Source organism: Canis lupus, chromosome 2 (assembly GCF_048164855.1).
Source record: "Canis lupus baileyi chromosome 2, mCanLup2.hap1, whole genome shotgun sequence".
Taxonomy (NCBI): domain Eukaryota; kingdom Metazoa; phylum Chordata; class Mammalia; order Carnivora; family Canidae; genus Canis; species Canis lupus.
The window spans coordinates 90,599,244-90,613,408 of record NC_132839.1 but is presented as its reverse complement, the minus strand read 5'-3'; the positions used below and the strand labels follow the sequence as shown (position 1 = coordinate 90,613,408).

The window sequence follows — 14,165 nt, the reverse complement described above, 5'->3', positions numbered from 1 at the left end:
ACAAAATGGCTTATTTTAGCAACATTTTCTGTATGATTTTGATTTTAATTGCAAGTAAATGCATAGAATTTCCAGCTGCATCATGTGTAAAGTTACTGCTTGTGTTTAAGGACTTAACACAAGTATTAGTTGATTGAGATAAACTGTTATAAGAATATATACTGTCCCCATAGAAGTCACCTTTATTTCTGTTGATAACCGTCTTTTTCTGTAGGAAAAACAAAATGCTTGTCATAGTTATAAAGCCACTTTTTATTTATGTTCCAGACCCATTAATAAACAAAGCTCACTGCCGCTGTTTCCGAGTCAGAATAATGAGGATACAACTATGACTTCATGATAGTAGTCTGATGTCAAAACCATGGTCAATCTCATAAACTTGGTATATGAAGAGATTGCCATAAGGTCTTATTTCATTGAATGTTGCTGATCAAGCAAAAAATGTGTTACTAAGTCAATGCTTCTAACTGACACCAAAAATTTTATGGAAAATTTGATGACTATTTTGGATGGATTAAAATCCCTTAAAGTATTTTGTTATTAATTAAAAGAGCTTATTTATTAGATATAAAATAATTCACATACCCAATATGTTAAGTATATACTGAGCACATGTACGTGTGTGTAAATATATATATAATAGACAGAAAAAAAAAGATACACGTACATAATACCTGCTCTGTGCCAAGCGCTGTGCTGGGCATTGAGAACACTTTACCCGCAAACGCAATAACTATTCATTTGATTCATTTGCTTATTTGTTATAAAGTAATATCACTGTTTTTAGAAGAGTAAGTTCATTAAAATGCAGTCACCTCATCCATTGTTTGTCATGTTGGCAAAATATTTAAAAGGTGACTTTAGCAAGACCTGCTAACTTGAAACACCCCAAAGAGTGAAAGATGTCATCTGCGTCATGGAGTTAAAATCAAAATTCAGTGTTGGGAATTCCTTTGAGGACCTTTACATCTAGGTTTCGAAGAGATATATGATGGTGAGAGTTTGCTAAAAAAGAAATAATTAAAATTAGTATGTGATACAAGAAAATGTGAATATTTTGAAATGACTTAAAAAGTTTGTATTAAAATCTGATAAAGTCAAGCAGACATTCTTTTAATACGTGTTAATGTTGAAAATCCTCGTAGTTCATTCAGCCTTTAGAGAAATTAATTGAAGAAAAATTTAAGACTAATTGGATAAAGAACTCAAAAGATTGGAATTTTACTGTCAAGTAAATCAGAAGTTCTTCAATTGTAAACATTCAGTTGGGGGGCTTTTTTTATAGAAGGTTCTAGAAAGAAAGTTGTCTATTTTGCTTATTTTTACCAGGTGTGACTCTTCACAGTATATCTTCTTATGTAGGAGTAATGAAGGATTAATTAATTTACAAATCACCTTAAACTTCAGAGTCCCAATGTGTTAGTTTTTTTTTTAATCTAGTTCCATGAGCCATTTATGAATATATGATTATACTGAGGCAAAACAGGGAGAAGATGGAAGTACTCATCCTGGGCCACTGATGAAAATTTGTTGAATTAAGATATATATTAGGGTTAAGAGAGTAACCAAAGTTTAAGAAGGAAAAGTCCAGGTAAATGAAATCAAGGGGGAGCCAGTTCATCACTTGTATGTTCATGCCAACCTAGATTTCTGATTGACATGATTCAGAAATGTCTATTTAAAAATCTTTAAAAAGTTTATTTTTTTAATATGAGGATATCATCTCAAAAATCACATTGGAAACTAAATCTAGGTCAGTGTTCTCCGTTTCTTTGGACAGCAGATTAGGAAATGAAATATATCCTTAAGTTGCCAGTTTTATATGTATTTTTTTTCTTTTTTCAGAAAATAAGCGTAGTTTTATTTAATTGAGATACGGAGATTCGTATCCATAAAATTTCAGACTCTCTGCCGAATACTGTGCTGAGCACTAAGGGAATAAGAAAGGAGTAAGTGAAGATCTAAGTCTGGGAGGGCCTACGTGATTACCAAGACTAACATTTTGTATTTACACATAAAGATCCTTTGTACAAGAATATATTCTCAAAAATATATATATATATATATATATATTCTCATTAGAGAAAATCTTGAGGTTGAACATAGAAATGCACTTTCATATAGGAGAAAGTGTTCACAAATGAAGTACGGTAGATAAGTTTGCGTTGTTTCAGAGTAGGAATCGATCACGGTCATGACATATACATGTCTCCATAAGTAATTAGCACATAATCTATTATTTATTTTAAAATAACTTAATTTCATTGGTTCCACATATTGCTCCATTACCAGGCATCCATATCGATACTGTTTCGCCGGCAGCAGTTCTGAATAAAAATACTAAGATGATATATTTCTTCAGTTGTGTTATGCAGGGTAACATTTGGAGAAAAGGGTCCAAACTTAGAGCCACCCGTTTCATCATTCAATGAAAACTCTCTTTTGTGTGGAATCATAAGAAAATCAACGCGTGTCTCCTGCACGTGAATCACTTTTGAAACATGTGTGATCCCTACAGTCACATTTCAGTGCGTTATGTCCTCGAAGGATTTTAGCCGTGTAAAGTCCGCGTAGATTTTGAGGGTGGGAAAGGGGTCATTTGAAAGCAAATCCCTTTGAGAAGTGAAACCTGTCAGTTCAGACACCAGGATACATGTTAATGGTGTTGGAAAAAAAAAACCCTCTCGTTCCACTTGAGTCCAGACGAGTGCTGCGGCTGTCAGAGAACGGGAACCAAGCGATGCAGCGCTTTCGGGTCCTGCACAAGGCGGGGGGCTTCTCATGCAACTTCCATCTCTTGGATTCGTTCTTCCGTCATTGGGCGGCGAAGCTGGGGAGGGAAGGAAGCGAGCGTGTGGAGGTCTGTGCTGCGCCCCCTTGGCAGGTGCCCCCGAGCCCCCGGCGCCGCGCTGACCGCGGCCTCCAGCGCCGCACGCGGCCCCACGCGCGCTCGGCGCCCGGACTCCGAACCGCCTGAGCTGGCGGCCAGTGTCTAGACTTGGGAGGCCCCGCTGTGGCCCCGGCACCCCCCCGACCCCCCTCGGCCTCCCGGCTCCCGCCGCAGGGCCTCTCCCGCTGTCCTCCCCGCGCTGGCACAGCCCCGCCCTGGGGTGGCCCTCTTCGCCCTCTCTCCTCCCGGCCAGACTCCCCCGAAGGGAGGGAGGAAGAAACTCTCCCCTTAGTCTTACTACACTAAGTCTTCATGACGTGCGTACTCCCCTCCGCAGTGGGGCTGTCGGCTATTTTAAGGCAGGTTTCCGACCAGTCCGGGTTGCCATCAAACTGAGAGCCGTTTAGGAAACACTAGACGACTGAATGGGGGGGGGGTAGTGGTGGTGGTGGGAGTGGGGATGGTGGTAGGGGTGGTAGTAGGAGAAATAGCTCATGGGTAGTGGTGGATGGTGGGGATGATGGTGGTGGTGGTGGTGGTGGTGGGGGTGGGGGTGGTGGCGGGGATGATGGTGATGGGGGTGGTGGTGGGGATGCTGGTGGGGATGGTGGTGGTAGTGGTGGTGGTAGTAGTGGTAGTGTGGGGTCGGGGTCGGGGTGGGGGTGGTAGGAGAAACAGCCGTGATAATACAGCAGACGAGGCCTGTGTTGGGGGAAAGTGGGAGCAACTTGAACCAGGCAAGAATCAGGCTCATTTTCACCGGCTGCCCTGACGCCCCATCCTCCGGGCCCAGCGCCGAGAAGCCACGATCACGAGCCACAGCAGTGGCACACGGCAGGATACGGGCCCCCGACGTAAAGCTGTCAGAAGGGGGTGAGCTTTTCATGAACCGCTGCGGCCTGGCGCTGTGCCCGATCCGGGGCGAGTACCAGCCGCGGGGGCCTCCCGCGCCCTCCCACGCCTCGCAGCCCCTCAGCGCCCGGGGCCCCGGGAGAGCGTGATGAGCAGGACTCCTCTGTTCCAGGACCCGACAAAACCGCTTCTGAGCCACTGCTGTGAAATTTCAGCAGGAGACTTCCAGGGTGCGTCCATCTGTCATGCCCCCAGCTGCACACGGGGCCCTGGAAGGAACTGTGGCCGCCCCGTTTTCAGTGACTGTTGACGGTCTCGTGCTAATTCCTCAAGGGGTGTCCTGAAGACCCGCATAAAGCAGCATGTGAATAGCCAAAACTATTATGGCTTAACACCTAACTCTGCCATAAATATTTGATAAAGCCGAGTGCATAGTAATATGTTAAAGCATAACGTCTCTTTCTCGTCTTGCTTATGATACAGGACGCTCTTTATGCCGTCTCCACCAGGCAGGTGCTCTCTCTAGGATTATAGAGCATAATCAGTGAATTTTCATTATCTAAAATGTCTAACTTTTTTTTTTTTTTTTATCCTACAGCACTCTCAACAATAACAACATTACTAGACTTTCTGTGGCAAGTTTCAACCATATGCCTAAACTTAGGACTTTGTAAGTATATGGGACTTATATACTTCATACTTAGGACTATATTTATAAAGGTCAATTTAATCAATTAAGGCTTCCCCTAACGTACTATTTTTAGTAAACAAAGAACAGGATCGCGAGTTCGTTATGAGATGAAAACACCACTTTTTTAAAAAGTGCTACATACATGATATTGGAGTAAATGAACTATTATTCTGAAAACCTGAACGCTTCCCTTTAAATGATATGCATGATGGGAATTTGGGGAGGAGGGACGTTTACTTTGAGCTATTGTTGGAGGTCACATTTCATTAAGAAATGTAAGGCTCCTTGATTGGCTGTCAGAAATGATAAATGGTAAATCTTTATGATTTTATTACTGTACAGCCAGCAGACCTAATAAAGCTAAACTGGCTCTCCTACATTCTTTGTAATGTAAAATTACAACATCACCCTTTTAGTCCTTCTGTAACTAAGGTCGTGGCAACATTTATATTTAGAAATACCTTTCCAGGAGGTAAACATTAAAATGTTTTAGGTGAATATACACCTGATCTCAAACTCTTTGCTACAGATAATGTGTATTTTTTTTCCTCTCGGGGAAAACTTAATCCTTAAAGCCCAGGGTGGGGACAGTTCGTTAAAGCATTTTCAGAGATAAATCTCATTTGAACTGGGTTTGGGATCACCTTGACCTCGAAACTACGTTACATACAACATGTGGGAAATGGTGGGAAACATAAGCGAAGCATTGAATTTCTTGATAAAAAAAATAATAATGTGTTTTTCAGTAGATTATGTGTGTATATATTAACTGGGTTTTCAAAATGATTTTCAGTTTACAATGGTTTATCACTGGGAAATCTATGACATTGAAGTTTTCTCTTGAATGAAATCATTTGAATTGCCAGTTTTTTAATGAAGTAGGTGATACCATTCTAAATGCCCCCCCTTTTTTTTGATCACTAAAATATGGTGATCTATGTATGATACAATACGTCATTACTGTTCCCTTGAAATTTGATTTAACAAAATAGAGGAGTTCTGAAAGTATGTAGATATAGCTAACATCGTATGTGCATTAATGTTAGTTATGAACTGACTAGCTTTCATCAAAAATAGGAGCATGGCTATTAAAAATTTCATTTTCTAAAAAAAAAAAAAAAAAAAAAAGAAGAAGAGGAATTTCATTTTCTTGGAGTGCCTAAATCTGACCAAATGAACATACCAAGTCACTCAGACTGTATTTGGTGAAGTTAGTTTCTTAATCATGAACTTCAGCTAATTTTTTAAAAAAGCAAAGTGAGCGAGTTCTTACGTGGCAAAGAAATGAGACTGCAGAAACATCGATCATCTGCATTTTTGATGGTGTGCCTTATTTCCATATAGAAATCCATTGTAGTTCGTCTTGCTAACCAGGTTTTTAAAGTTTTGTGTTCTTTTCTCATTTCAAATTCGCTCACACCTTATTGAGTCATTGTAACGTGCTTGGTTTATGGTTTGGTTTATGAAAATATTTCTAGAACGATGAGGTGGAGCGTGCGGTGTGGCTTCCAAAGGATGCCACTCTGACTTCCAAGCAAACTGAGCTGGAGGTCACCCAGCTTTCGCAAAATGTAGCTTTTTGTCCTGCGGCACGCCGTCTAAGTTTTGATGCAAGACCGTCTGTTCCATACCTACAGGCTCAAGGAGAATGTAAAGCAGTCGTCTAACTTGAAATTCCCTTGCTTTGGTTGTTTCATTATTCTATATTATCACTGCTACTTAAAAATTCCATTTTTATGGTCCAATTATCTTTCTGGACTGAGTTCCATGTTTTAATATCCATTACTGTTATTGGGTTAGAATTGAACACATCAGCTAAAAAGGACTAAAATGGTATTACTGTGTCACGGATGATTCTGGAAATGATGCTTTGATTTATAGCTTAGGATGTCCTTTTCTTTAGTTTGAGAAAACATAAAAGCCAATTTGAAGTCATTTACCTAATTTAGTGGATACATTTGTCTGATATTTTATTAATGGAAAAGTGCTATTTGCCACTTGGAATGGATCCATGCTCTGGTGTGGATCCCTGCCAACACAGAGAGGGGGGCTCACTTAATTCCTTCACTCCCGGCCGTTTATGTCTTTTCATTTCAGTTCCTGCTCTTTGAGGATGGGGTCCCAAGAGCCAAAAGCAGCTAATCCCTTTTTCTGCTATTAAACAAAAAGAAGGAAATCAGAATAGGGACGTGAAAGAAGTGTTTTAGATTGAATTATTATTCTCTCTTATTCAGCAAAAAAACAGGAGTGACCTGCTAAAAAGATTTTGCAAGCACTTCCTACAGAAACTAACAACGGCAGGGCGAACTGATAATTCCTCCTGGGAGCCCCGACTTTTACTAACGTGCCCCCGCCCATTCCCTGCCCCTTACCTCCCCATTCCCCCAGCCAGCCCCGTTGGCTGTCAGTGTACTGGGACCGCAGAGCCATTTGCCTTGGACAAATCTGTTTCTCTCTGCCCTTTTGAGCGAACACAGGAAAACCATTTTTATGGTCGGGCTCAAGCTCCTGCGAGTTTGCTTAGCTCAGAGGTAAAGGAAGAGAAACGTGATTCTGTGGCTGTAAACGAGTTCAGTTTTTAGAAAACTCATTCGATCGGGACTTCCTAAGTCTTGTCTACGAGCATGTTAAGTAGTAAAGTTATGTATTATTGGTCCATTTTTCAGTTTTGAAAGTAACTATTTACTGTTGTTGTTTTTTTTTTTTTTTTTTTTTTGCTTTCAATTTGTCTTTTTCTTCTCCAGTCGGCTGCATTCAAACAATCTGTATTGCGACTGCCACCTGGCCTGGCTTTCCGACTGGCTGCGCCAAAGGCCCCGGGTTGGTCTCTACACTCAGTGTATGGGCCCATCCCACCTGAGGGGTCATAACGTAGCCGAGGTTCAAAAACGCGAATTTGTCTGCAGTGGTAAGGGAGAAAGAACCTTTCTGTTGTCCTATTATCTTATGTTCCTTTGTCGGTGAGCTGCGAAGAATGCATGCTTTAAAAGTTTCCGTGTTGCTCACTTACATGTGCAATTGCGCACTCATCATCCCTTGGAAATCCTCGGTTTTAGCGATGCTGATAATAGGTTCTAAGACGTTTGTGCATGATTGGCAATTACAGGTTCCTTGTCCTGATGTTATGATGAAAGATTTCTCAATTTTCACTCCTGTAGATATATGGGAAACGCCTAGATTTTAGTTCTGTTCGTACTTATTTTCCCGTTAGGTAATAATTTATATCTACGTTTTTGCCAACAATTGGAAATATGGTTAATGCTGGGTCCCTGCTGGGACGTTTAAAAAAGTAGCCCAACAATAGTTGCAGAGTGACAAAGCACTTTTCACGAATACTAGTGGTTCACTTCTACTTCTAAGAGATGAATGACTAGCTTTAGTGATGAAAATCTGGAAACAAAAATAAGGTGTGGACTATGTAAAATATTAGTAAGTCACATTCACTTAGTGCTTTCTATATGTTTGAGTGCCAATCTAGGTATTTCATATATATTTCTTCAATTATATATATACTTCAATTTTATATATATATATATATATATATATATATATATATACACACTATTATACTTATATATATATCTCTATATATATATACTTCATTTTACCTCCCTCATGACAACTCTAGTGAAATGTAATATCTTTATATTAGAGATACAAATGCAGAAAAAGAAAAAAAAATAAATGCAGAAAAAGAATACTAAGTAGCCTGGTGCAGGATCACATAGCTGAGTCCAAGGACCTCAAGCTAGGCAGTCTGATTACCGACTCATATATATTGATATTTATGCTTGTATTTATTTATAAAATAACTTGTCAATAGTATCTGATACACATTAACCCGTATCTTATTTTATAAATAGAGGGCTGGTTCTGCTTCAGAAGTATCTGTTCAAAATACAATAATACAAAATTTCTAAATAATATATAATGCCTCACAAACAGTTCCTTCGAGGAGGAACAGAAAGTATTAGCATAGGATTTGGATTTATTGTTATCTTTTAGAACTTTCTGTGTATTTTTCCACACTTTTTATAACCCAGACAAAAGTTTCTTACAATGTCATGGAATGTTCTCGTTAGGCCTGATTGCTTTTTTAAAAAATTAAATAATGAAATGACTAACCGTTCGTTACTAACCACTTTTTTCTCTCTTCGCTTTTCCCTTCCTGTTTTCTAGATGAGGAAGAAGGCAAGTTCACGTTTCTTTTTTAGACTGAGATTTATTATTATTATTATTTTGTAAACTCTGAGAGCTTGTTCAGAGGGCTTGGGTTAGTAGGGAGCCTGCAGCCTCTCCCTGGGGCACACGACCGCTCAGGCCCTCCCGCTGCAGATCAGAGAGGGTCGGCCCTGCCCTGCTAGCAGATGTGTGCAGATGCCCATTCACACAACACGGCCGACATTCTGTTGCTCATCATTCCAACAGTGAACTCGCATTTCAAAACTGTTTTGTTTCCAAATACTGAGTAGTGAAAATACACGTCTGCAGGTAACCACTCACGCTAAAAGCTGTAGGCCACGCGAAGCCAAATGAGAGAACTATCTAGATTAACAATTATGGAATGGCATGTTACCACTTCTTACAATAACTTCAGAGGAAGTGCAGGCCTTCTCAAGACATCAAACTTGATGAGATTTAATTTTCCACACATTTACCGATGCATGATTACTTATTGAGAATCAACAGTTACATCTTCTAAGAGGAAAATGTTACTGTTTTCCTTTCTTTTTTTTTTTTTTTTTGAAGGAAAGTAAGTTATGCCACCTGACTTTAATAAAGACCAAACTTTATTTAAGCTTAACAGAAATGAAATGTAGGTTAGTCTGAAACTGCTTTTTTTTTTTTTTTTTTTTTTTTTTTTAAACTCAGAATAGTTTGTAATCAAATTCCAGTTTCAGGTCTGAGTTTAGCCTTTCTCAACAATTATTTCAAGTCTGAAAAATTATCATTTTCATAATTCTAAGAATCTCATTTGCTTTATCTGAGTGTTGACCCAGAGCCATAAATGCATGCTTCCTAAAATATATCTTAGAAAATGGAAGACTGATTTTATGCTCAGGTATTTAGAGAAATTTATTTCTGTTAAATATCATGCTTTGTTGTTTGAGATTAAGCTCATGTGTTTCACAATTAGCAATTGCAGGAGGGTAAATACCATTGCTGTTTGTTTCTCTTGCAGGCCACCAGTCCTTCATGGCTCCTTCTTGCAGCGTCCTGCATTGTCCAGCCGCTTGTACCTGTAGCAACAATATCGTAGACTGTCGTGGGAAAGGTCTCACTGAGATCCCCACGAACCTGCCAGAGACCATCACAGAAATGTAGGTGCCCTGAAATTTCCTCTCATCTCTCCACCTCCACAGTGACCCAAACCATGACTTCCTCTAGAGATTCTGGGTTTATTGAAGGCAACTGGGATCGATTACTTTAGACAAATACTCCTTTCAGAGTTCTGTTGGGCCTGGCTCTGATTCAGGAGACATCTCGTTGGAGGGGCCAGGATTTCTCTTTCTTTAATGTAGATAGATTGCAAAGGAATGCATTTGAAGGATACATAGCATTCCCTTTGCTTGGGAAGGTCTTATTAGGTTATTCGGGAAAAGTAAGCAGTTGTTCATAGTCTGACCATTTGGGTCTGTAGATCTGCTCCTCCTGCCCATGTCTAGCTTGCAGTGAGGAAGCAATAGAAGGATCAAACTGGGGGAATAAATCATAGAAACAGTGTAACTAGATGATGTTCTCCCTCCTCAAGAGCTCATGTCTTAAAATGCAGTTTCACTATTTTGTTTGCACTACTGTATGGTCTATCACAAAATGTTTTTTTTTTTAAAAAAGGATAAAATCATCAAGTCAGCATATATAAGATTTTTTAATTACTGAGCATTTTAACTTATAGGAGCCTATCTCTATCAAAAGTAAAATCGTCTTGACAAAGTATTTCTATTTTGTATGCAGCTGCTGTGTGCATTTGTTCTGCCAAATAGAAGTCCTGTGGGTAAAACAAGGTCATGTAAGATGTAAAATGAACTGCTTTTCGCACCTTGAGAAGTAAGCAGTAGGGAAAAATCTCAGTATCCATTAACTGAGACAACACCTCTTAACTGCTGAGCCTATCACGGTGTTGTTTTAAAGGCCAATTCTTAACAGACAAATAAACAGTTTAGGGCATTTTAGGTTGAAATGATAAAAGTAAGACTAACTTCATAGAAGTTTACGTAGTAGGTACAAAATTATTTTTCAAAACTATTAATGTTTTGTCTGTTAGCCGCTTTCATTTGCTTTATGTAAGACTAACTTTAATTCACAAGATCCACTAATGATATTTAAAGTATCTAATGAGTGCTTAAAAGTATGTTTAGAGCTTTGCAGCGTAAGACGTGATCATCTATAAAGACTCTGGAATCTGTGGAGGTTTGACACAGACATGAAATAACGTGTGCTCATAATATTATTGTCATTGGAATTTTAATTTTGCTCATAGAAGGCATTTATAAGTATTTTTTTAGCTGACTTTTGGGAAAAGGATAATAAATGGTTTTGGAAGGGGCAAATGACATCTCAGCAAAGAGAAGTCTCAGGAACGAAGGACAGAGGTGGTGGTGGTGAGCGTCCCATTTTAGAGATTGTACAGTTGAGCCTAATTAGTATAATAGGAGCATGTTGGCACGTCATGGAAAATAATGCCTCAGAAAGACATCTCCATATAATCTTCAAGCTGCAGATTAGGGAAGGACTTTTATTTTAGTTAGAAGATGTAATATAGGATGAACTAGATAGTAGAAAGACATAGTAAGTTTTCATATGGGAGACTAGTATATTCATCTATCCAGGCAAGAGCATTTTTTAAGTAAACACTTACTATAGAAATGGCAGCAGGGATTGTCCAGAGATCTTCCATCAAGTGACTCGCAAACCTGACATGGAAATTAAAAGCTATGAAATTAGGTACAAATTAATACATGTCGTAAGAGAGGAACAAAGGAAGTTCTAGGTAGTTACACAGAGGCAGAAAGTGGAGGTCCAGTGACAGTGGCTCATGAAAGGCAGCAACCTACATAGTTAGAACCATTCACTATCTGTGAGATCATAGCAAGGTATTTATCTTCTGTGAGACTGTCCCCTTGTCTGAAACTAAGGGTTGTTCTTAATTTGGAGTGAAATAACACACGTAGAGCTTTTTGTGTTTAGTATAGAGTAGTATCCCAGTCAGCAATACTTCAGTCATTGAAGCCTTCATATAAGAAGTGACATCTGAGGTAGGCCTTGAAGGATGGGTAGTGAACAGAAATGCAAAAATGAGGAAAGGGGCTTTCAAAATGAACAGGACATTGTAAGCATAGGCAGTAAGAATGGAAATGCAAGACACAACCAAACAGGAGCTCAGGGTGGCATTTGGAGCCCATGGGGGCGCAGGAAAATAAAGCTGGAAAGGTGGGTCAGAACGAATTCATGGAGGGCCTTGATACTAGAAGGACCTAAATCTTTATTTGGAATGCATCTGAATATAGGACTTTTAGTCTGAATCTTCAGAATCCGTCAGGTTAATCTGACAGCTGTGTGTTTAGCAAAGGACAGACCGCCAGGCATGAAGCCTCCTTGGACAGCTCTCATGTTGATTAAGGGGAGATGTCCTAAGAGCAGGCGCAAAGTAGCTGTAGGAATGACGATGTGGAAGTGGGTACGGTCGTTAATATAGGAGCAGAATTCATGGGATCAGGCATTTGGTGAGATGAGGGACTAAAGGAGAAAAATGAACCAAAGATGGTGCCAGAATTTCAAGTATGAGGGATAGAGGAATGGTGGTTGTGTCATTGTATATAAGAAGCTGAAGGGCAGGGCAAAAACTGGAAAGGAAGATGATGGTAAACAAAATTTGTGAAACCCTGAAGTGCCAACTGGATGTTTGGAGGTGCTAAAATACAAACTATAAGGATTTGGTGCCAGACCAGGACTTGAGGCAAAGATTTTAAGATAAAAGCTGATGGCTAAATCCACGGAATGGTCAATGAGAGCAATAGAAGAGAACCAAGTAAGAACAGCAGAGGGCCAGAATAGATAAGAGAGAAAGGGGCTTAGCTTGGCTAAGAAAGGGATTTTTGTTTTTGTTGTTTTGTTTTGTTTTAAAAGACAGTTGTCTCTGTGAAGGTCAGACGTGGACTGATTTGAAGATGCAGAAAGCTGCAGTCATTAGGAAGTCAGAGACAGTGGGGTTAGAGAGAGAGAGATGAGAGTGTGAGAATTAGTGGGAGCGTGATGGTCCTGGACATGGGAGTGGGTGGATCCAGTCCTGGTTACGGGAAAGAACAAAACACCGCCGTGGGCTGACAAAAGAACAGTGAGCTGTAGATACAACAGAGCGAAAGCAATGTGAGACATTTAAAGTTGTTTATCTCATGTAGTCTATTTTTTTACAACAGAGCATTTCTTCTATTTTGTATGCTCTATAGATTTTGTATTATCATGAAATTTAGTAACATAAAAGTTATACTGAATAATATGTCCCATCGGCTCTGCCCGTATTGAGGAGGTGGTGTATCAGATAAAGCTACAATAAATTAAATTTATAAGTAGAGATGACAACATATGTGAAGCTCTAGGTGAATTTCACTTCTCTGATTATTACATTATCAGCTTTATCAGTAGAGCATCTGGTAATAAATCATATTGATCTTCAACTCCAACAAAATACCCCATTACCATTCATTATACTGGCATAACTTAGCAGCTTAGTAACTCATTTCTTTTATTACTCTTTTATTTTTATTAGTATAAAGAACATCAGTAAGATTCATAAGATGTGGAAGTAAAGCTATACAACATCTTCTTTTTTTTCATTTTTATAGATTTCAGTTTTTTAATACACGATGAGCTGAAATTTATAAGCTCCCTCCATATTTTTCAAATAATTTTTATTCTGGATTTTACCGTAAATTATAAGTAGAATTTCTTTCCCGCAGTTTGTCAGACATTTCATTTAACTTCTGTATGTGCTTTGCCTTTTTATTCCTGCAACTGCCTCATATAATTCTAACAAAAAGAAAGTATGTATGTGCTACAAGTAGGAGTGATCTACTGCCTGTGATTCTAGGTAGAAAAGCTTGACTCATCCTTTTCTTTCTTCTGCGTTGTGCTTACAACTGTAATTTCACACTTCTGGTATTCTCTCAAACACTTATTTGTTAAGTGAGATGGGAAGTGTTCTTTTAAAGTCGCAGCTGGAATAATTTGTAGAAGGAGGACTAGAAAGAGACCAGCATTTATCTAACAGGGTTGGGTGCTGTACACACATTATATCCTGTGATCTTCTCATTGGCTTTTGATGGGGGTATTGATGGAAATTAAATAGAGTAGAAAACTAATGCAGGAGAACACATGCCAGATAAATGTTAGTGGATTTCTCCACGAGGCCTCATCATCTTAATGGTCTGACGATGATCCAGAATCTGTCATCCCATCTGTAGGCTAGGAATCTTATTTTGACTGCACCTAACTATTACATTTTGTTTTGTTTGTTTATATGTATATATATATATATATATATATATATATATATATATATATATATATATATATTGTGTGGATTCATTTAAACACCTGTCATCCCTACTGAAGTAGAAGCTCTGTGAAGGCAGAGGCAGGAACTGGTTCTGTTCTGATCATCACTGAATGCCCAGCAACAAATCAAATACGTGGCACCTAATAGCCACTTGATAAATATAAAATAAATATTTA

At 39.0% G+C, this 14,165-nt stretch overlaps 1 protein-coding gene across 5 annotated transcripts in view; it reads left to right on the top strand.

Moving 5' to 3' along the window:
* The window catches only part of SLIT2 (slit guidance ligand 2), a 348,857-nt gene that overhangs the window by 222,898 nt on the left and 111,794 nt on the right, over positions 1 to 14,165 (top strand). For all 5 annotated transcript variants that reach the window (XM_072809379.1, XM_072809365.1, XM_072809373.1 and 2 more), the window contains 3 exons: positions 4,341 to 4,412; positions 7,178 to 7,341; positions 9,616 to 9,754. In XM_072809379.1, the coding sequence (XP_072665480.1) occupies positions 4,341 to 4,412; positions 7,178 to 7,341; positions 9,616 to 9,754 (375 nt within the window). The remainder of the gene's footprint in view (positions 1 to 4,340; positions 4,413 to 7,177; positions 7,342 to 9,615; positions 9,755 to 14,165) is intronic.